General features: G+C 63.1%; 1 protein-coding gene across 1 annotated transcript in view; it reads left to right on the forward strand.

The window, feature by feature from the left end:
- The window catches only part of gon4la (gon-4 like a), a 58,515-nt gene that overhangs the window by 14,589 nt on the left and 21,529 nt on the right, over nt 1–22,397 (forward strand). The window contains exons 4-6 of the mRNA XM_087985161.1: nt 13,369–13,562; nt 16,618–16,692; nt 18,079–18,129. Coding sequence (XP_087841287.1) covers nt 13,369–13,562; nt 16,618–16,692; nt 18,079–18,129 — 320 coding nt within the window. The remainder of the gene's footprint in view (nt 1–13,368; nt 13,563–16,617; nt 16,693–18,078; nt 18,130–22,397) is intronic.

Consider the following 22,397-nt stretch of genomic DNA (forward strand, 5'->3'; position numbering starts at 1 on the left):
GGGTCAGGGAGAGTGGGGCGTGTGTCGGGGAGTGAGTGGGGGGTGTGTCGGGGAGTGAGTGTGATGGGGGTCAGGGAGAGTGGGGGGTGTGTCGGGGAGTGAGTGTGATGGGGGTCAGGGAGAGTGGGGGGTGTGTCGGGGAGTGAGTGTGAATGGGGTCAGGGAGAGTGGGGGGTGTGTCGGGGAGTGAGTGTGATGGGGGTCAGGGAGAGTGGGGGGTGTGTCGGGGAGTGAGTGTGATGGGGGTCAGGGAGAGTGGGGGGTGTGTCGGGGAGTGAGTGGGGGGGTGTCGGGGAGTGAGTGGGGGGTGTGTCGGGGAGTGAGTGTGATGGGGGTCAGGGAGAGTGGGGGGTGTGTCGGGGAGTGAGTGGGGGGGTGTCGGGGAGTGAGTGGGGGGTGTGTCGGGGAGTGAGTGTGATGGGGGTCAGGGAGAGTGGGGGGTGTGTCGGGGAGTGAGTGGGGGGGTGTCGGGGAGTGAGTGTGATGGGGGTCAGGGAGAGTGGGGTGTGTGTCGGGGAGTGAGTGTGATGGGTGTCAGGGAGAGTGGGGAGTGTGTCGGGGAGTGAGTGTGGGGTGTGTCGGGGAGTGAGTGGGCGGTGTGTCGGGGAGTGAGTGTGATGGGGGTCAGGGAGAGTGGGGGGTGTGTTGGTGAGTGAGTGGGGGGGTGTCGGGGAGTGAGTGGGGGGTGTGTCGGGGAGTGAGTGTGATGGGGGTCAGGGAGAGTGGGGGGTGTGTTGGGGAGTGAGTGGGGGGTGTGTCGGGGAGTGAGTGGGGGGGTGTCGGGGAGTGAGTGTGATGGGGGTCAGGGAGAGTGGGGGGTGTGTTGGGGAGTGAGTGTGATGGGGGTCAGGGAGAGTGGGGAGTGTGTCGGGGAGTGAGTGGGGGGTGTGTCGGGGAGTGAGTGGGGGGTGTGTCGGGGAGTGAGTGGGGGGTGTGTCGGGGAGTGAGTGTGATGGGGGTCAGGGAGAGTGGGGGGTGTGTTGGTGAGTGAGTGGGGGGTGTGTCGGGGAGTGAGTGTGATGGGGGTCAGGGAGAGTGGGGCGTGTGTCGGGGAGTGAGTGGGGGGTGTGTCGGGGAGTGAGTGTGATGGGGGTCAGGGAGAGTGGGGCGTGTGTCGGGGAGTGAGTGGGGGGTGTGTCGGGGAGTGAGTGTGATGGGGGTCAGGGAGAGTGGGGCGAGTGTCGGGGAGTGAGTGGGGGGTGTGTCGGGGAGTGAGTGTGATGGGGGTCAGGGAGAGTGGGGGGTGTGTCGGGGAGGGAGTGGGGAGTGTGTCGGGGAGTGAGTGGGGGGTGTGTCGGGGAGTGAGTGTGATGGGGTCAGGGAGAGTGGGGGGTGTGTCGGGGAGTGAGTGGGGGGTGTGTCGGGGAGTGAGTGGGGGGTGTGTCGGGGAGTGAGTGGGGGGAGTGTCGGGGAGTGAGTGGGGGGTGTGTCGGGGAGTGAGTGTGATGGGGGTCAGGGAGAGTGGGGCGAGTGTCGGGGAGTGAGTGGGGGGTGTGTCGGGGAGTGAGTGTGATGGGGGTCAGGGAGAGTGGGGGGTGTGTCGGGGAGGGAGTGGGGAGTGTGTCGGGGAGTGAGTGGGGGGTGTGTCGGGGAGTGAGTGTGATGGGGTCAGGGAGAGTGGGGGGTGTGTCGGGGAGTGAGTGGGGGGTGTGTCGGGGAGTGAGTGGGGGGTGTGTCGGGGAGTGAGTGGGGGGAGTGTCGGGGAGTGAGTGGGGGGTGTGTCGGGGAGTGAGTGTGATGGGGGTCAGGGAGAGTGGGGCGTGTGTCGGGGAGTGAGTGGGGTGGTGTCGGGGAGTGAGTGGGGTGGTGTCGGGGAGTGAGTGGGGGGTGTGTCGGGGAGTGAGTGGGGGGTGTGTCGGGGAGTGAGTGTGATGGGGGTCAGGGGGAGTGGGGGGTGTGTCGGGGAGTGAGTGGGGCGTGTGACGGGGAGTGAGTGGGGGGTGTGTCGGGGAGTGAGTGTGATGGGGGTCAGGGAGAGTGGGGGGTGTGTCGGGGAGTGAGTGGGGAGTGTGTCGGGGAGTGAGTGGGGGGTGTGTCGGGGAGTGAGTGTGATGGGTTCAGGGAGAGTGGGGGGTGTGTCGGGGAGTGAGTGGGGGGTGTGTCGGGGAGTGAGTGGGGGGTGTGTCGGGGAGTGAGTGGGGGGTGTGTCGGGGAGTGAGTGGGGGGTGTGTCGGGGAGTGAGTGGGGGGTGTGTCGGGGAGTGAGTGTGATGGGGGTCAGGGAGAGTGGGGCGTGTGTCGGGGAGTGAGTGGGGGGGTGTCGGGGAGTGAGTGGGGTGGTGTCGGGGAGTGAGTGGGGGGTGTGTCGGGGAGTGAGTGTGATGGGGGTCAGGGAGAGTGGGGGGTGAGTGGGGGGTGTGTCGGGGAGTGAGTGTGATGGGGGTCAGGGAGAGTGGGGCGTGTGTCGGGGAGTGAGTGGGGGGTGTGTCGGGGAGTGAGTGTGATGGGGGTCAGGGAGAGTGGGGGGTGTGTCGGGGAGTGAGTGTGATGGGGGTCAGGGAGAGTGGGGGGTGTGTCGGGGAGTGAGTGTGATGGGGGTCAGGGAGAGTGGGGGGTGTGTCGGGGAGTGAGTGTGATGGGGGTCAGGGAGAGTGGGGGGTGTGTCGGGGAGTGAGTGTGATGGGGGTCAGGGAGAGTGGGGGGTGTGTCGGGGAGTGAGTGTGATGGGTGTCAGGGAGAGTGGGGAGTGTGTCGGGGAGTGAGTGTGGGGTGTGTCGGGGAGTGAGTGGGCGGTGTGTCGGGGAGTGAGTGTGATGGGGGTCAGGGAGAGTGGGGGGTGTGTTGGTGAGTGAGTGGGGGGGTGTCGGGGAGTGAGTGGGGGGTGTGTCGGGGAGTGAGTGTGATGGGGGTCAGGGAGAGTGGGGGGTGTGTCGGGGAGTGAGTGGGGGGGTGTCGGGGAGTGAGTGTGATGGGGGTCAGGGAGAGTGGGGGGTGTGTTGGGGAGTGAGTGTGATGGGGGTCAGGGAGAGTGGGGAGTGTGTCGGGGAGTGAGTGGGGGGTGTGTCGGGGAGTGAGTGTGATGGGGGTCAGGGAGAGTGGGGGGTGTGTTGGTGAGTGAGTGGGGGGTGTGTCGGGGAGTGAGTGTGATGGGGGTCAGGGAGAGTGGGGGGTGTGTCGGGGAGTGAGTGGGGGGTGTGTCGGGGAGTGAGTGTGATGGGGGTCAGGGAGAGTTGGGGGTGTGTTGGTGAGTGAGTGGGGGGTGTGTCGGGGAGTGAGTGTGATGGGGGTCAGGGAGAGTGGGGCGTGTGTCGGGGAGTGAGTGGGGGTGTGTCGGGGAGTGAGTGTGATGGGTGTCAGGGAGAGTGGGGGGTGTGTTGGGGAGTGAGTGGGGGGTGTGTCGGGGAGTGAGTGTGATGGGTGTCAGGGAGAGTGGGGCGTGTGTTGGGGAGTGAGTGGGGGTTGTGTCGGGGAGTGAGTGGGGGGTGTGTCGGGGAGTGAGTGTGATGGGTGTCAGGGAGAGTGGGGAGTGAGTGGGTAGTGTGTTGGGGAGTGAGTGGGGGGTGTGTCGGGGAGTGAGTGTGATGGGTGTCAGGGAGAGTGGGGAGTGTGTTGGGGAGTGAGTGTGATGGGGGTCAGGGAGAGTGGGGCGTGTGTTGGGGAGTGAGTGGGGGGTGTGTCGGGGAGTGAGTGTGATGGGTGTCAGGGAGAGTGGGGGGTGTGTCGGGGAGTGAGTGGGGGGTGTGTCGGGGAGTGAGTGGGGGGTGTGTCGGGGAGTGAGTGGGGGGTGTGTCGGGGAGTGAGTGGGGTGTGTGTCGGGGAGTGAGTGGGGGGTGTGTCGGGGAGTGAGTGGGGGGTGTGTTGGGGAGTGAGTGTGATGGGGGTCAGGGAGAGTGGGGCGTGTGTCGGGGAGTGAGTGGGGGGTGTGTCGGGGAGTGAGTGTGATGGGTGTCAGGGAGAGTGGGGGGTGTGTTGGGGAGTGAGTGGGGGGTGTGTCGGGGAGTGAGTGTGATGGGTGTCAGGGAGAGTGGGGCGTGTGTTGGGGAGTGAGTGGGGGGTGTGTCGGGGAGTGAGTGTGATGGGTGTCAGGGAGAGTGGGGGGTGTGTCGGGGAGTGAGTGGGGGGTGTGTCGGGGAGTGAGTGGGGGGTGTGTCGGGGAGTGAGTGGGGAGTGTGTCGGGGAGTGAGTGTGATGGGGGTCAGGGAGAGTGGGGCGTGTGACGGGGAGTGAGTGGGGGGTGTGTCGGGGAGTGAGTGTGATGGGGGTCAGGGAGAGTGGGGCGAGTGTCGGGGAGTGAGTGGGGAGTGTGTCGGGGAGTGAGTGGGGGGTGTGTCGGGGAGTGAGTGTGATGGCGGTCAGGGAGAGTGGGGCGTGTGTCGGGGAGTGAGTGGGGGGTGTGTCGGGGAGTGAGTGGGGGGTGTGTCGGGGAGTGAGTGGGGGGTGTGTCGGGGAGTGAGTGGGGGGTGTGTCGGGGAGTGAGTGGGGGGGTGTCGGGGAGTGAGTGGGGGGGTGTCGGGGAGTGAGTGGGGGGTGTGTCGGGGAGTGAGTGTGATGGGGGTCAGGGAGAGTGGGGGGTGTGTCGGGGAGTGAGTGTGATGGGGGTCAGGGAGAGTGGGGCGTGTGTCGGGGAGTGAGTGGGGGGTGTGTCGGGGAGTGAGTGTGATGGGGGTCAGGGAGAGTGGGGGGTGTGTCGGGGAGTGAGTGTGATGGGGGTCAGGGAGAGTGGGGGGTGTGTCGGGGAGTGAGTGTGATGGGGGTCAGGGAGAGTGGGGGGTGTGTCGGGGAGTGAGTGTGATGGGTGTCAGGGAGAGTGGGGGGTGTGTCGGGGAGTGAGTGGGGGGTGTGTCGGGGAGTGAGTGTGATGGGGGTCAGGGAGAGTGGGGCGAGTGTCGGGGAGTGAGTGGGGAGTGTGTCGGGGAGTGAGTGGGGGGTGTGTCGGGGAGTGAGAGTGATGGGGGTCAAGGAGAGTGGGGCGTGTGTCGGGGAGTGAGTGGGGGGTGTGTCGGGGAGTGAGTGTGATGGGGGTCAGGGAGAGTGGGGCGAGTGTCGGGGAGTGAGTGGGGAGTGTGTCGGGGAGTGAGTGGGGGGTGTGTCGGGGAGTGAGTGTGATGGGGGTCAGGGAGAGTGGGGCGTGTGTCGGGGAGTGAGTGGGGGGTGTGTCGGGGAGTGAGTGTGGGGTGTGTCGGGGAGTGAGTGGGGGGTGTGTCGGGGAGTGAGTGGGGGGTGTGTCGGGGAGTGAGTGGGGGGTGTGTCGGGGAGTGAGTGGGGGGTGTGTCGGGGAGTGAGTGTGATGGGGGTCAGGGAGAGTGGGGCGTGTGTCGGGGAGTGAGTGGGGGGGTGTCGGGGAGTGAGTGGGGGGGGTGTCGGGGAGTGAGTGGGGGGTGTGTCGGGGAGTGAGTGTGATGGGGGTCAGGGAGAGTGGGGGGTGAGTGGGGGGTGTGTCGGGGAGTGAGTGTGATGGGGGTCAGGGAGAGTGGGGCGTGTGTCGGGGAGTGAGTGGGGGGTGTGTCGGGGAGTGAGTGTGATGGGTGTCAGGGAGAGTGGGGGGTGTGTTGGGGAGTGAGTGGGGGGTGTGTCGGGGAGTGAGTGTGATTCGTGTCAGGGAGAGTGGGGCGTGTGTTGGGGAGTGAGTGGGGGGTGTGTCGGGGAGTGAGTGTGATGGGTGTCAGGGAGAGTGGGGGGTGTGTCGGGGAGTGAGTGGGGGGTGTGTCGGGGAGTGAGTGGGGGGTGTGTCGGGGAGTGAGTGGGGAGTGTGTCGGGGAGTGAGTGGGGGGTGTGTCGGGGAGTGAGTGTGATGGGGGTCAGGGAGAGTGGGGCGTGTGACGGGGAGTGAGTGGGGGGTGTGTCGGGGAGTGAGTGTGATGGGGGTCAGGGAGAGTGGGGCGAGTGTCGGGGAGTGAGTGGGGAGTGTGTCGGGGAGTGAGTGGGGGGTGTGTCGGGGAGTGAGTGTGATGGCGGTCAGGGAGAGTGGGGCGTGTGTCGGGGAGTGAGTGGGGGGGTGTGTCGGGGAGTGAGTGGGGGGTGTGTCGGGGAGTGAGTGGGGGGTGTGTCGGGGAGTGAGTGGGGGGTGTGTCGGGGAGTGAGTGGGGGGTGTGTCGGGGAGTGAGTGGGGGGTGTGTCGGGGAGTGAGTGGGGGGGTGTCGGGGAGTGAGTGGGGGGGTGTCGGGGAGTGAGTGGGGGGTGTGTCGGGGAGTGAGTGTGATGGGGGTCAGGGAGAGTGGGGGGTGTGTCGGGGAGTGAGTGTGATGGGGGTCAGGGAGAGTGGGGCGTGTGTCGGGGAGTGAGTGGGGGGTGTGTCGGGGAGTGAGTGTGATGGGGGTCAGGGAGAGTGGGGGGTGTGTCGGGGAGTGAGTGTGATGGGGGTCAGGGTGAGTGGGGGGTGTGTCGGGGAGTGAGTGTGATGGGGGTCAGGGAGAGTGGTGGGTGTGTCGGGGAGTGAGTGGGGGGTGTGTCGGGGAGTGAGTGTGATGGGGGTCAGGGAGAGTGGGGCGTGTGACGGGGAGTGAGTGGGGGGTGTGTCGGGGAGTGAGAGTGATGGGGGTCAAGGAGAGTGGGGCGTGTGTCGGGGAGTGAGTGGGGGGTGTGTCGGGGAGTGAGTGTGATGGGGGTCAGGGAGAGTGGGGCGAGTGTCGGGGAGTGAGTGGGGAGTGTGTCGGGGAGTGAGTGGGGGGTGTGTCGGGGAGTGAGTGTGATGGGGGTCAGGGAGAGTGGGGCGTGTGTCGGGGAGTGAGTGGGGGGTGTGTCGGGGAGTGAGTGTGGGGTGTGTCGGGGAGTGAGTGGGGGGTGTGTCGGGGAGTGAGTGGGGGGTGTGTCGGGGAGTGAGTGGGGGGTGTGTCGGGGAGTGAGTGGGGGGTGTGTCGGGGAGTGAGTGTGATGGGGGTCAGGGAGAGTGGGGCGTGTGTCGGGGAGTGAGTGGGGGGGTGTCGGGGAGTGAGTGGGGGGGGTGTCGGGGAGTGAGTGGGGGGTGTGTCGGGGAGTGAGTGTGATGGGGGTCAGGGAGAGTGGGGGGTGAGTGGGGGGTGTGTCGGGGAGTGAGTGTGATGGGGGTCAGGGAGAGTGGGGCGTGTGTCGGGGAGTGAGTGGGGGGTGTGTCGGGGAGTGAGTGTGATGGGGGTCAGGGAGAGTGGGGGGTGTGTCGGGGAGTGAGTGTGATGGGGGTCAGGGAGAGTGGGGTGTGTGTCGGGGAGTGAGTGTGATGGTGGTCAGGGAGAGTGGGGGGTGTGTCGGGGAGTGAGTGGGGGGGTGTCGGGGAGTGAGTGGGGGGTGTGTCGGGGAGTGAGTGTGATGGGGGTCAGGGAGAGTGGGGGGTGTGTCGGGGAGTGAGTGGGGGGTGTGTCGGGGAGTGAGTGTGATGGGGGTCAGGGAGAGTGGGGGGTGTGTCGGGGAGTGAGTGGGGGGGTGTCGGGGAGTGAGTGTGATGGGGGTCAGGGAGAGTGGGGTGTGTGTTGGGGAGTGAGTGTGATGGGTGTCAGGGAGAGTGGGGAGTGTGTCGGGGAGTGAGTGTGGGGTGTGTCGGGGAGTGAGTGGGCGGTGTGTCGGGGAGTGAGTGTGATGGGGGTCAGGGAGAGTGGGGGGTGTGTTGGTGAGTGAGTGGGGGGGTGTCGGGGAGTGAGTGGGGGGTGTGTCGGGGAGTGAGTGGGGGGTGTGTCGGGGAGTGAGTGGGGGGTGTGTCGGGGAGTGAGTGTGATGGGGGTCAGGGAGAGTGGGGTGTGTGTCGGGGAGTGAGTGGGGGGGTGACGGGGAGTGAGTGGGGGGTGTGTCGGGGAGTGAGTGTGATGGGGGTCAGGGAGAGTGGGGGGTGTGTCGGGGAGTGAGTGGGGGGGTGTCGGGGAGTGAGTGTGATGGGGGTCAGGGAGAGTGGGGGGTGTGTTGGGGAGTGAGTGTGATGGGGGTCAGGGAGAGTGGGGAGTGTGTTGGGGAGTGAGTGTGATGGGGGTCAGGGAGAGTGGGGGGTGTGTTGGGGAGTGAGTGTGATGGGGGTCAGGCAGAGTGGGGGGTGTGTTGGGGAGTGAGTGTGATGGGGGTCAGGGAGAGTGGGGCGTGTGTCGCGGAGTGAGTGGGGGGTGTGTCGGGGAGTGAGTGTGATGGGTGTCAGGGAGAGTGGGGGGTGTGTTGGGGAGTGAGTGGGGGGTGTGTCGGGGAGTGAGTGTGATGGGTGTCAGGGAGAGTGGGGCGTGTGTTGGGGAGTGAGTGGGGGGTGTGTCGGGGAGTGAGTGTGATGGGTGTCAGGGAGAGTGGGGGGTGTGTCGGGGAGTGAGTGGGGAGTGTGTTGGGGAGAGAGTGGGGGGTGTGTCGGGGAGTGAGTGTGATGGGTGTCAGGGAGAGTGGGGGGTGAGTGGGGGGTGTGTCGGGGAGTGAGTGCGATGGGTGTCAGGGAGAGTGGGGAGTGTGTCGGGGAGTGAGTGGGGGGTGTGTTGGGGAGTGAGTGGGGGGGTGTGTCGCGGAGTGAGTGTGATGGGTGTCAGGGAGAGTGGGGAGTGTGTTGGGGAGTGAGTGTGATGGGTGTCAGGGAGAGTGGGGAGTGTGTCGGGGAGTGAGTGGGGGGTGTGTTGGGGAGTGAGTGTGATGGGGGTCAGGGAGAGTGGGGGGTGTGTCGGGGAGTGAGTGGGGGGTGTGTCGGGGAGTGAGTGTGATGGGTGTCAGGGAGAGTGGGGAGTGTGTTGGGGAGTGAGTGTGATGGGGGTCAGGGAGAGTGGGGCGTGTGTTGGGGAGTGAGTGGGGGGTGTGTCGGGGAGTGAGTGTGATGGGTGTCAGGGAGAGTTGGGAGTGAGTGGGGAGTGTGTTGGGGAGTGAGTGGGGGGTGTGTCGGGGAGTGAGTGTGATGGGTGTCAGGGAGAGTGGGGAGTGTGTTGGGGAGTGAGTGTGATGGGGGTCAGGGAGAGTGGGGCGTGTGTTGGGGAGTGAGTGGGGGGTGTGTCGGGGAGTGAGTGTGATGGGTGTCAGGGAGAGTGGGGGGTGTGTCGGGGAGTGAGTGGGGGGTGTGTCGGGGAGTGAGTGGGGGGTGTGTCGGGGAGTGAGTGGGGGGTGTGTCGGGGAGTGAGTGGGGAGTGTGTCGGGGAGTGAGTGGGGGGTGTGTCGGGGAGTGAGTGGGGGGTGTGTAGGGGAGTGAGTGTGATGGGGGTCAGGGAGAGTGGGGCGTGTGTCGGGGAGTGAGTGGGGGGTGTGTCGGGGAGTGAGTGTGATGGGTGTCAGGGAGAGTGGGGCGTGTGTTGGGGAGTGAGTGGGGGGTGTGTCGGGGAGTGAGTGTGATGGGTGTCAGGGAGAGTGGGGGGTGTGTCGGGGAGTGAGTGGGGGGTGTGTCGGGGAGTGAGTGGGGGGTGTGTCGGGGAGTGAGTGGGGAGTGTGTCGGGGAGTGAGTGGGGGGTGTGTCGGGGAGTGAGTGGGGGGTGTGTCGGGGAGTGAGTGGGGGGTGTGTTGGGGAGTGAGTGTGATGGGGGTCAGGGAGAGTGGGGCGTGTGTCGGGGAGTGAGTGGGGGGTGTGTCGGGGAGTGAGTGTGATGGGGGTCAGGGAGAGTGGGGCGTGTGACGGGGAGTGAGTGGGGGGTGTGTCGGGGAGTGAGTGTGATGGGGGTCAAGGAGAGTGGGGCGTGTGTCGGGGAGTAAGTGGGGGGTGTGTCGGGGAGTGAGTGTGATGGGGGTCAGGGAGAGTGGGGCGAGTGTCGGGGAGTGAGTGGGGAGTGTGTCGGGGAGTGAGTGGGGGGTGTGTCGGGGAGTGAGTGTGATGGGGGTCAGGGAGAGTGGGGCGTGTGTCGGGGAGTGAGTGGGGGGTGTGTCGGGGAGTGAGTGGGGGGTGTGTCGGGGAGTGAGTGGGGGGTGTGTCGGGGAGTGAGTGGGGGGTGTGTCGGGGAGTGAGTGGGGGGTGTGTCGGGGAGTGAGTGTGATGGGGGTCAGGGAGAGTGGGGCGTGTGTCGGGGAGTGAGTGGGGGGGTGTCGGGGAGTGAGTGGGGGGGTGTCGGGGAGTGAGTGGGGGGTGTGTCGGGGAGTAAGTGGGGGGTGTGTCGGGGAGTGAGTGTGATGGGGGTCAGGGAGAGTGGGGGGTGTGTCGGGGAGTGAGTGTGATGGGGGTCAGGGAGAGTGGGGGGTGTGTCGGGGAGTGAGTGTGATGGGGGTCAGGGAGAGTGGGGGGTGTGTCGGGGAGTGTGTGTGATGGGGGTCAGGGAGAGTGGGGGGTGTGTCGGGGAGTGAGTGTGATGGGGGTCAGGGAGAGTGGGGGGTGTGTCGGGGAGTGAGTGGGGGGGTGTCGGGGAGTGAGTGGGGGGTGTGTCGGGGAGTGAGTGTGATGGGGGTCAGGGAGAGTGGGGGGTGTGTCGGGGAGTGAGTGGGGGGGTGTCGGGGAGTGAGTGTGATGGGGGTCAGGGAGAGTGGGGCGTGTGTCGGGGAGTGAGTGGGGGGTGTGTCGGGGACTGAGTGTGATGGGGGTCAGGGAGAGTGGGGCGAGTGTCGGGGAGTGAGTGGGGAGTGTGTCGGGGAGTGAGTGGGGGGTGTGTTGGGGAGTGAGTGTGATGGGGGTCAGGGAGAGTGGGGCGTGTGTCGGGGAGTGAGTGGGGGGTGTGTCGGGGAGTGAGTGGGGGGTGTGTCGGGGAGTGAGTGGGGGGTGTGTCGGGGAGTGAGTGGGGGGTGTGTCGGGGAGTGAGTGTGATGGGGGTCAGGGAGAGTGGGGCGTGTGTCGGGGAGTGAGTGGGGGGGTGTCGGGGAGTGAGTGGGGGGGTGTCGGGGAGTGAGTGGGGGGTGTGTCGGGGAGTGAGTGTGATGGGGGTCGGGGTGAGTGGGGGGTGTGTCGGGGAGTGAGTGTGATGGGGGTCAGGGAGAGTGGGGCGTGTGTCGGGGAGTGAGTGGGGGGTGTGTCGGGGAGTGAGTGTGATGGGGGTCAGGGAGAGTGGGGGGTGTGTCGGGGAGTGAGTGTGATGGGGGTCAGGGAGAGTGGGGGGTGTGTCGGGGAGTGAGTGTGATGGGGGTCAGGGAGAGTGGGGGGTGTGTCGGGGAGTGAGTGGGGGGGTGTCGGGGAGTGAGTGGGGGGTGTGTCGGGGAGTGAGTGTGATGGGGGTCAGGGAGAGTGGGGGGTGTGTCGGGGAGTGAGTGGGGGGGTGTCGGGGAGTGAGTGGGGGGTGTGTCGGGGAGTGAGTGTGATGGGGGTCAGGGAGAGTGGGGGGTGTGTCGGGGAGTGAGTGGGGGGGTGTCGGGGAGTGAGTGTGATGGGGGTCAGGGAGAGTGGGGGGTGTGTTGGGGAGTGAGTGTGATGGGGGTCAGGGAGAGTGGGGGGTGTGTCGGGGAGTGAGTGTGATGGGTGTCAGGGAGAGTGGGGAGTGTGTCGGGGAGTGAGTGGGGGGTGTGTCGGGGAGTGAGTGGGGGGTGTGTCGGGGAGTGAGTGTGATGGGGGTCAGGGAGAGTGGGGTGTGTGTCGGGGAGTGAGTGGGGGGGTGACGGGGAGTGAGTGGGGGGTGTGTTGGGGAGTGAGTGTGATGGGGGTCAGGGAGAGTGGGGTGTGTGTCGGGGAGTGAGTGGGGGGGTGACGGGGAGTGAGTGGGGGGTGTGTCGGGGAGTGAGTGTGATGGGGGTCAGGGAGAGTGGGGGGTGTGTCGGGGAGTGAGTGGGGGGGTGTCGGGGAGTGAGTGTGATGGGGGTCAGGGAGAGTGGGGGGTGTGTTGGGCAGTGAGTGTGATGGGGGTCAGGGAGAGTGGGGAGTGTGTTGGGGAGTGAGTGTGATGGGGGTCAGGGAGAGTGGGGGGTGTGTTGGGGAGTGAGTGTGATGGGGGTCTGGGAGAGTGGGGGGTGTGTTGGGGAGTGAGTGTGATGGGGGTCAGGGAGAGTGGGGAGTGTGTCGGGGAGTGAGTGGGGGGTGTGTCGGGGAGTGAGTGTGATGGGGGTCAGGGAGAGTGGGGGGTGTGTTGGTGAGTGAGTGGGGGGTGTGTCGGGGAGTGAGTGTGATGGGGGTCAGGGAGAGTGGGGGGTGTGTCGGGGAGTGAGTGGGGGGTGTGTCGGGGAGTGAGTGTGATGGGGGTCAGGGAGAGTGGGGGGTGTGTTGGTGAGTGAGTGGGGGGTGTGTCGGGGAGTGAGTGTGATGGGGGTCAGGGAGAGTGGGGCGTGTGTCGGGGAGTGAGTGGGGGGTGTGTCGGGGAGTGAGTGTGATGGGGGTCAGGGAGAGTTGGGGGTGTGTTGGTGAGTGAGTGGTGGGTGTGTCGGGGAGTGAGTGGGGAGTGTGTCGGGGAGTGAGTGGGGGGTGTGTCGGGGAGTGAGTGGGGGGTGTGTCGGGGAGTGAGTGGGGAGTGTGTCGGGGAGTGAGTGGGGGTGTGTCGGGGAGTGAGTGGGGGGTGTGTCGGGGAGTGAGTGTGATGGGTGTCAGGGAGAGTGGGGGGTGTGTCGGGGAGTGAGTGGGGGGGTGTCGGGGAGTGAGTGGGGGGTGTGTCGGGGAGTGAGTGTGATGGGGGTCAGGGAGAGTGGGGGGTGTGTCGGGGAGTGAGTGGGGGGGTGTCGGGGAGTGAGTGTGATGGGGGTCAGGGAGAGTGGGGGGTGTGTTGGGGAGTGAGTGTGATGGGGGTCAGGGAGAGTGGGGAGTGTGTCGGGGAGTGAGTGGGGGGTGTGTCGGGGAGTGAGTGTGATGGGGGTCAGGGAGAGTGGGGGGTGTGTTGGTGAGTGAGTGGGGTGTGTGTTGGGGAGTGTGTGAGATGGGGGTCAGGGAGAGTGGGGGGTGTGTCGGGGAGTGAGTGGGGGGTGTGTTGGGGAGTGAGTGTGATGGGGGTCAGGGAGAGTTGGGGGTGTGTTGGTGAGTGAGTGGGGGGTGTGTCGGGGAGTGAGTGTGATGGGGGTCAGGGAGAGTGGGGGGTGTGTCGGGGAGTGAGTGGGGGGTGTGTCGGGGAGTGAGTGTGATGGGGGTCAGGGAGAGTGGGGGGTGTGTTGGTGAGTGAGTGGGGGGTGTGTCGGGGAGTGAGTGTGATGGGGGTCAGGGAGAGTGGGGGGTGTGTTGGTGAGTGAGTGGGGGGTGTGTCGGGGAGTGAGTGTGATGGGGGTCAGGGAGAGTGGGGGGTGTGTCGCGGAGTGAGTGGGGGGTGTGTCGGGGAGTGAGTGTGATGGGGGTCAGGGAGAGTGGGGGGTGTGTCGGGGAGTGAGTGGGGGTTGTGTCGGGGAGTGAGTGTGATGGGGGTCAGGGAGAGTGGGGGGTGTGTCGGGGAGTGAGTGGGGGGTGTGTCGGGGAGTGAGTGTGATGGGGGTCAGGGAGAGTGGGGGGTGTGTCGGGGAGTGAGTGGGGGGTGTGTCGGGGAGTGAGTGTGATGGGGGTCAGGGAGCTGGGTTTCAGACTGAGGCGAGACCTTGCTGTTGAGCTGAGAGACCATTGAGCACGTTGTCCGGCCCAGCATGGGGTGTACATGTCTGAGCTGTTGGGAAATGGGGACCCTGTGGCTTGATGGTTGTGTTCTGTCGCTGTGATGTGTTGCAGAGGAGGGAGAGAGTGCTAACAAGAAGAGGGCGAAGAAAGCCCCGAGACGGGAGAAAAAATCGAAAGAGGGGAAGGGAGCAGAGGAAGTGCGTCCGGACTGTAATATCCAGCTGGATGACAGCTTTGAGAGAGCGCTGGAGGATGGTGCCAAACAACACAACCTGACAGCCATCAACGTTCGCAACATCCTCCACGTGAGGGCTTCGGGCTGGGGGGGTAGGGGCACCGACATGGTGAAGGGGCTGGGGGGGTAGGGGCACCGACATGGTGAAGGGGCTGGGGGTGCAGGGTCAGGGACGGGCTGTAGGGGCTGGGGGACAGGGGCAGGGACGGGGTGTAGGGGCTGGGGGACAGGGACAGGGACGGGGTGTTGGGGCTGGGCGACAGGGACAGGGACGGGGTGTAGGGGCTGGGGGATAGGGGCAGGGACGGGCTATAGGGGCTGGGGGACAGGGACAGGGACGGAGTGTAGGGACTGGGGGATAGGGGCAGGGACGGGCTGTAGGGGCTGGGGGACAGGGGCAGGGACGGGCTGTAGGGGCTGGGGGATAGGGGCAGGGACGGGCTGTAGGGGCTGGGGGACAGGGACAGGGACGGGGTGTAGGGGCTGGGGGATAGGGACGGGTGTAGGGGCTGGGGGACAGGGACAGGGACGGGCTATAGGGGCTGGGGGACAGGGACAGGGACGGAGTGTAGGGACTGGGGGATAGGGGCAGGGACGGGCTGTAGGGGCTGGGGGACAGGGGCAGGGACGGGGTGTTGGGGCTGGGGGATAGGGGCAGGGACGGGCTGTAGGGGCTGGGGGATAGGGGCAGGGACGGGCTGTAGGGGCTGGGGGATAGGGGCAGGGACGGGCTGTAGGGGCTGGGGGATAGGGTCAGGGACGGGCTGTAGGGGCTGGGGGTCAGGGTCAGGGACGGACTTTAGGGGCTGGGGGACAGGGGCAAGGATGGGGTGTAGGGGCTGGGGGACAGGGACAGGAACGGGGTGTAGGGGCTGGGGGACAGGGACAGGGACGGGATGAAGGGGCTGGGGGACAGGGAGAGGTACGGGGTGTAGGGGCTGGGGGACAGGGACAGGGACGGGTGTAGGGGCTGGGGGACAGGGACAGGGACGGGGTGTAGGGGCTGGGGGACAGGGAGAGGGACGGGGTGTAGGGGCTGGGGGACAGGGACAGGGACGGGCTGTAGGGGCTGGGGGACAGGGACAGGGACGGGGTGTAGGGGCTGGGGGACAGGGACAGGGACGGGGTGTAGGGGCTGGGGGACAGGGACGGGGTGTAGGGGCTGGGGGACAGGGACAGGGACGGGGTGTAGGGGCTGGGGGACAGGGACAGGGACGGGTGTAGGGGCTGGGGGACAGGGAGAGGGACGGGGTGTAGGGGCTGGGGGACAGGGACAGGGACGGGGTGTAGGGGCTGGGGGACAGGGGCAGGGACGGGGTGTAGGGGCTGGGGGACAGGGACAGGGACGGGGTGTAGGGGCTGGGGGTCAGGGACAGGGACAGGGATGGGGTGTAGGGGCTGGGGGACAGGGGAAGGGACGGGGTGTAGGGGCTGGAGGACAGGGACAGGGACGGGGTGTAGGGGCTGGGGGACAGGGACAGGGACGGGGTGTAGGGGCTGGGGGACAGGGGCAGGGATGGGGTGTAGGGGCTGGAGGACAGGGACAGGGACGGGGTGTAGGGGCTGGGGGACAGGGACAGGGACGGGGTGTAGGGGCTGGGGGACAGGGACGGGGTGTAGGGGCTGGGGGACAGGGACACGGACGGGGTGTAGGGGCTGGGGGACAGGGACGGGGTGTAGGGGCTGGGGGACAGGGACAGGAACGGGGTGTAGGGGCTGGGGGACAGGGACAGGAACGGGGTGTAGGGGCTGGGGGACAGGGACAGGGACGGGGTGTGGGGGCTGGGGGACAGGGGCAGGGATGGGGTGTAGGGGCTGGAGGACAGGGACAGGGACGGGGTGTAGGGGCTGGGGGACAGGGGAAGGGACGGGTGTAGGGGCTGGGGGACAGGGACAGGGTGTAGGGGCTGGGGGACAGGGACGGGGTGTAGGGGCTGGGGGACAGGGACAGGAACGGGGTGTAGGGGCTGGGGGACAGGGACAGGGACGGGGTGTAGGGGCTGGGGGACAGGGACAGGAACGGGGTGTAGGGGCTGGGGGACAGGGACAGGAACGGGGTGTAGGGGCTGGGGGATAGGGACAGGAACGGGGTGTAGGGGCTGGGGGACAGGGACAGGGACAGGGTGTAGGGGCTGGGGGACAGGGACAGGAACGGGGTGTAGGGGCTGGGGGACAGGGACAGGGACAGGGTGTAGGGGCTGGGGGACAGGGACGGGGTGTAGGGGCTGGGGGACAGGGACAGGAACGGGGTGTAGGGGCTGGGGGACAGGGACAGGGACGGGGTGTGGGGGCTGGGGGACAGGGACAGGGACAGGGTGTAGGGGCTGGGGGACAGGGACGGGGTGTAGGGGCTGGGGGACAGGGATAGGGACGGGGTGTAGGGGCTGGGGGACAGGGACAGGAACGGGGTGTAGGGGCTGGGGGACAGGGACAGGGACAGGGTGTAGGGGCTGGGGGACAGGGACGGGGTGTAGGGGCTGGGGGACAGGGACAGGAACGGGGTGTAGGGGCTGGGGGACAGGGACAGGGACGGGGTGTGGGGGCTGGGGGACAGGGGCAGGGATGGGGTGTAGGGGCTGGAGGACAGGGACAGGGACGGGGTGTAGGGGCTGGGGGACAGGGGAAGGGACGGGTGTAGGGGCTGGGGGACAGGGACGGGGTGTAGGGGCTGGGGGACAGGGACGGGGTGTAGGGGCTGGGGGACAGGGACAGGGGCTGGGGTGTAGGGGCTGGGGGACAGGGACAGGGACGGGGTGTAGGGGCTGGGGGACAGGGGAAGGGACGGGTGTAGGGGCTGGGGGACAGGGACGGGGTGTAGGGGCTGGGGGACAGGGACGGGGTGTAGGGGCTGGGGGACAGGGACAGGGGCTGGGGTGTAGGGGCTGGGGGACAGGGACAGGGATGGCTCTTCGGGTGGGTTGGAGGGTGTGACCGTGATAGGGAGAGTGCTGGAGGTGGTTGTGGGATCGGGAGGCATTTGGAGGGGGTGATCAGTTCATCAAGGGGACCAGAGGGAGTGTTAGGGACCGGGAGGGGGCCGGAGGGGGTTATTCCTTCAGTTGTGCCCTCTCCCTGAGCTGAGGGGCTGAGACTCTGTGTGATGTGATCTCCATTTTTCTCTGCAGGAGGTGATCACCAATGAACACGTGGTGGCCATGATGAAAGCAGCCATGTTTGATACTGAGCAGCCACATCTGTTTGTGAGTGCCCCCCCCCTCCCTCACCGTTTCTCGATGTCCGGATGCTGCACAGTGTTTCCGTTTCCCCCCCCCCCATCTCCACTTCCTTGGTCAGGCACTCTGTCAGAACAGCAGCCCTCAGAATGTACAGAGAACCCGGGTAACATCCCCCCCCACCGTCCCCCGATGGCTGGGTGTTCGATCTGACCGGCCCAGTGGGAGCTGTTGTGGGAATTCCCGGGTAACATTCCCCCCATCCCCCGATGGCTGGGTGTTCGATCTGACCGGCCCAGTGGGAGCTGTTGTGGGAATTCCCGGGTAACATTCCCCCCGTCCCCCGATGGCTGGGTGTTCGATCTGACCGGCCGAGTGGGAGCTGTTGTGGGAATTCCCGGGTAACATTCCCCCCGTCCCCCGATGGCTGGGTGTTCGATCCGACCGGCCCAGTGGGAGCTGTTGTGGGAATTCCCGGGTAACATTCCCACCCCCCATGGCTGGGTGTTCGATCTGACTGGCCCAGTGGGAGCTGTTGTGGGAATTCCCGGGTAACATTCCCCCCGTCCCCCCCATGGCTGGGTGTTCGATCTGACCGGCCCAGTGGGAGCTGTTGTGGTAATTCCCGGGTAACATTCCCCCCATCCCCCGATGGCTGGGTGTTCGATCTGACCGGCTGAGTGGGAGCTGTTGTGGGAATTCCCGGGTAACATTCCCCCCGTCCCCCCCATGGCTGGATGTTCGATCTGACCGGCCCAGTGGGAGCTGTTGTGGGAATTCCCGGGTAACATTCCCCCCTGTCCCCCGATGGCTGGGTGTTCGATCCAACCGGCCCAGTGGGAGCTGTTGTGGGAATTCCCGGGTAACATTCCCCCCTGTCCCCCGATGGCTGGGTGTTCGATCTGACCGGCCCAGTGGGAGCTGTTGTGGAATTCCCGGGTAACATTCCCCCCGTCCCCCCGATGGCTGGGTGTTCGATCTGACCGGCCCAGTGTGAGCTGTTGTGGGAATTCCCGGGTAACATTCCCCCCCTGTCCCCCAATGGCTGGGTGTTCGATCTGACCGGCCCAGTGGGAGCTGTTGTGGGAATTCCCGGGTAACATTCCCCCCTGTCCCCCGATGGCTGGGTGTTCGATCTGACCGGCCCAGTGGGAGCTGTTGTGGTAATTCCTGGGTAACATCCCCCCCCCCCCCGATGGCTGGGTGTTCGATCTGACCAGCCCAGTGGGAGCTGTTGTGGTAATTCCTGGGTAACATTCCCCCCCCCCCCCCCCCCCCCGTCCCCCGATGGCTGGGTGTTCGATCTGACCGGCCCAGTGGGAGCTGTTGTGGGAATTCCCGGGTGTGTCACAGGTTCATGGATCTCCATCTCCTTTCTCCTATGTTGTTCTCACCTTGCGCTGTCTGTTTCAGGAACCCAAGATGACCCGCTCCAAACTCAAGGAGGTCGTGGAGAAGGGGGTGGTGAGTTAATTATCTGGACCTTTGTCTGGTAGTCTCGCCTGTGAGTCTTTATCGAGGAGAAAGTGAGGACTGCAGATGCTGGAGATCAGAGCGGAAAATGTGTTGCTGGAAAAGCGCAGCAGGTCAGGCAGCATCCAGGGAACAGGAGAATCGACGTTTCGGGCATAAGCCTTATGCCCGAAACGTCGATTCTCCTGTTCCCTGGATGCTGCCTGACCTGCTGTGCTTTTCCAGCAACACATTTTCAGTCTTTATTGAGGACCAGTGCTCTGAAAGGTTTGGGACTCCCCTTTGGAGATGTGTGTGTCCCACTGGGAGAGAACTGCTGGGGAGCTCTCTTGTAAAACTAAAAGGAATTGTCATCATTGCGTCTGGCAATAAGCACGTCGCTGAGAGTAACGACTTCTGGTTAATGGGTCCATCCCCATGGCCTCTTCAGGGACGGAATGGGGGTACAGAGAGAGACGAGTGGGAGTCAGGGTTCAGGGCACCTGCTCAGAGCTGCAGGGCACTTGGAAGTGGGCAGGCTGGGGAATTACAATGGAGAGCCACTGGCACAGTGGACGTTCTGGTCGCCTCCCTCAGCAGCCTGAGGAAATTCAGCCTGTCCCGGAAAGATCTTTACCAACTGTTATCAGTGCACCATTAGAAAGCATTCTGTCTGCATGCAGTGCAGCGTGGGATGCCAACTGCTTTTCCCAAGACGAAAAGAAATTGCAGAGAGTTATGTCCGCATGTGAGTCACCAAGCTCCCGTCCATTGACTCTCTCTACACTCCCACTGCCTCAGGGAAGGAGCCAACGTCAAAGACCCCTCCCACCCCGGTTAGACTCTCTTCTACCCTCTTCAATCAGGCAGAAGATAGGAATGTTTGTGTACACATTATAACAGATTCAAGGACAGCTTCTTCTCTGCTGTTGAGTGGACCTCTTTAATGTTAATGTTAATGTCTGTCTGCACCTTCTCGGTAACACTGCATCCTGCACCCTGTTCTGTTAGCTTGACGCACTTGTATGTTCTGCTGATAAAGCATGTAAACCTTTTCACTGTGACAGTAATAAATCGCTGGATTAATAACCCTGAACTTTGCCGTAACAATCTGATGAAATGTGAGGTTAGTAAAAATCTGGCATAAGCCCCTGGCCTGTGTAACTACTGGTGATTCTTGTCAAAACCCTTCCGGTTCACCCGTGTCCTGTAGAGGAAGAAATCTGCCTTCACCTGCCTCCAGATCCCCGGTGATGGGGTGGGATCTTAACTGCTCTCTGGGCAATCTACGCTAGCCTGACCAACAATACCCACGTCCCGTGACCAAAGTTTAAGGGGAAAGTTCTTGATCAGACAGCTCATGGCTCTCACCTCCCTCTGATTAAATGGGCGTAAGAGTTTCACTTGAGGGGCTTGATGAGATTTCTCAGGTTGAGGCCAGAACTGAAAGGCAATCTCGAACAAACTGGGGCTTCATTTCTCCTGAAGGCTGACTGAAAATAGATAAGACCCCTGGGCCAGATGGGATGTATCCTTGGATTCTCTGGGAAGCCAGGGAGGAGATTGCTGAGCCTTTGGCTTTGATCTTTATGGAGAAAGTGAGGTCTGCAGATGCTGGAGATCAAAGTTGAAACTTTATTGCTGGAACAGCACAGCAGGTCAGGCAGCATCCAGGGAACAGGAGAAGGAAGAAGGGCCTGTGCCCGAAACGTCGAATCTCCTGTTCCCTGGATGCTGCCTGACCTGCTGTGCTGTTCCAGCAATAAAGTTTCAACTTTGATCTTTATGTCATCATTGTCTACAGGAGTAGTGCCAGAAGACTGGAGGATAGGAAATGTGGTTCCCTTGTTTAAGAAGGGGAGGAGAGACAACCCTGGTACTTATAGACCAGTGCGCCTTACTTTGGTTGTGGGTAAGGTGTTGGAAATGGTTATAAGAGAGAGGATTTATAATCATCTAGAGAGAAATAATTTGATTTGGGTTAGTCGACACGGTTTTATGAAGAGTAGGTCGTGTCTCACTAACCTTATTGAGTTCTTTGAGAAGGTGACCAAGCAGGTGGATGAGGGTAAAGCAGTTGATGTGGTGTATGTGGATTTCAGTAAGGTGTCTGATACGGTTCCACACGATAGGCTGTTGCACAAAATAGGAAGTTTCGGAATTGAAGGTGATTTAGCGGGTTGGATCAGAAATTGGTTAGCTGAAAGGTGATGGTTGATGGGAAATGTGCATCCTGGAGCTCAGTTACTGGTTGGGTACTGCAAGGATCTGTTTCGGGGCCACTGCTGTTTGTCATTTTTATAAATGACCTGGATGAGGGCTTAGAAGGATGGGTTAGTAAGTTTGCGGATGACACTAAGGTAGGCAGAGTTGTGGATAGTGCAGAAGGATGTTGTGGGTTACAGAGGGACGTAGATAAGCTGCAGAGCTGGGCTGAGAGGTGGCAAATGGAGTTTAATGCGGAAAAGTGTGAGGTAGTTCACTTTGGAAGGAGTAACAGGAATGCACAATACTGGGCTCATGGTAAAATTCTTGGCAGTGGAGATGAACACAGAGATCTTGGTGTCCAGGTGCGTAAATCCCTGAACATTGCCGCCCAGGTTGATGAGGTTGTTAAGAAGGCATACGGTGTGTTAGCGTTTATTGGTCAGGGGATTGAGTTTCATAGCCACGAGGTCATGCTACAGCTGTACAAGACACTGGTGTGGCCACACCTGGAGTATTGTGTATAGTTCTGGTCACCGCATTATAGGAAGGATGTGGAAGCTTTGGAAAGGGGTCAGAGGAGATTTACCAGGATGTTGCCTGGTCTAGAAGGAAGGTCTTAGGAAGAGAGGCTGAGGAAACTGAGGCTGTTTTCGTTATAGAGAAGAAGGTTGAGAGGTGACTTAATGGAGCAGTCACCAGAGGGTGAGACAGGGTGGACAGTGAGAGCCTTTTTCCTCTGATTGCAATGACTAACACGAGGGGACATAGCTTCAAATTGAGGAGTGATAGGTATAGGACAGATATTAGGGGTAGTTTCTTTACTCAGAGAGTAGTAGGGGTGTGGAACGGCCTGCCTACAACAGGAGGAGGCTCACCGACGTTAAGGGCATTTAAATGGGCATTGGACACACATTTGGATAATAATGTCCGGTGTAGGTTAGATGGGCAGCAGATTAATTTCACAGGTCTGCGCAACATCGAGGGCCGAAGGGCCTGTACTGCGCTGTAATGTTCTATGGCGACTGACCAGACAGAGGTCTTAAAAATGAAGAAGTGTTTTCCTTTCTGTCAGCACCCAACCCCTCCCACACGATGGGTCAGCGTTGACCCCTGCACACCTGGTTGGAATGGTCAGTGTCCTGTAGGCCCCATCCTCTCCCAGGGACCAGCAGGGCAGTGTGTGACTGTGGTATTACTCTGGGTACCTCGGAGGTGACCATTTGTAGGGATGGCAAAGAGAACACAGAGCATTCATCATGAGCTCATTCCCCTGTGATGGAACAGGAGGAGGTTGGAAAGCTCCTTGGGTCTGCTCCTCTGTTTGAGAAGATCATAATCGATCTGTACCTTCACTCCATTGACCCCTGTTGATCCCCTAATCCATGACTTCCCCTTTACACCCAACTCTATACACCTTGTTCTGACCGTTCCATTTGACCCAGTCAGCCTCAGCAGCATTTCACATCTCCATCCTGCTCTGTGTCAGGACATGGTTCCTGAGATCACCTCCCTCTGCACCCCCTCTCACCCTTCTTGTCCCCACTCCCCATCACCCCCCTCAGCTCCCACAAGAGGAAATCATTTCCATCTCTCGTTCCCTCTCTCTGTTTTCTCCCCAGCTGTGTATGTCTGTCTGTCTCTGTCTGTTTCTCTCTCTGTGTCTGTCTGTCTGCCTCTCTGTCTCTATCTCTCTATCTGTCTCTATCTCGCTCTCTCTGTCTGTCTCACTCTCTTTCTGCCTGTCTGTCTCTCTCTCTCTCTTTCTCTATCTGTCTGGGCTAATGGACAGATACTTGGTAGTGTGGATGAGCAGAGGGATCTTGGTGTCCATGTACACAGATCTTTGAAAGTTGCCACCCAGGTAAATAGTGCGGTGAAGAAGGCATATGGCGTACTGGCTTTTATTGGTAGAGGAATTGAGTTCGGGAGTCCTGAGGTCATGTTGCAGTTGTATAAGACTCTGGTGCGGACGCATCTGGAGTATTGTGTGCAGTTTTGGTCGCCATGCTATAGGAAGGATGTGGAGGCACTGGAACAGGTGCAGAGGAGGTTTACCAGGATGTTGCCTGGTA

The sequence above is a fragment of the Chiloscyllium plagiosum genome, unplaced genomic scaffold (assembly GCF_037043375.1).
Source record: "Chiloscyllium plagiosum isolate Xiang-an unplaced genomic scaffold, Cpla_swu_hap1 HiC_scaffold_50, whole genome shotgun sequence".
Lineage (NCBI taxonomy): Eukaryota > Metazoa > Chordata > Chondrichthyes > Orectolobiformes > Hemiscylliidae > Chiloscyllium > Chiloscyllium plagiosum.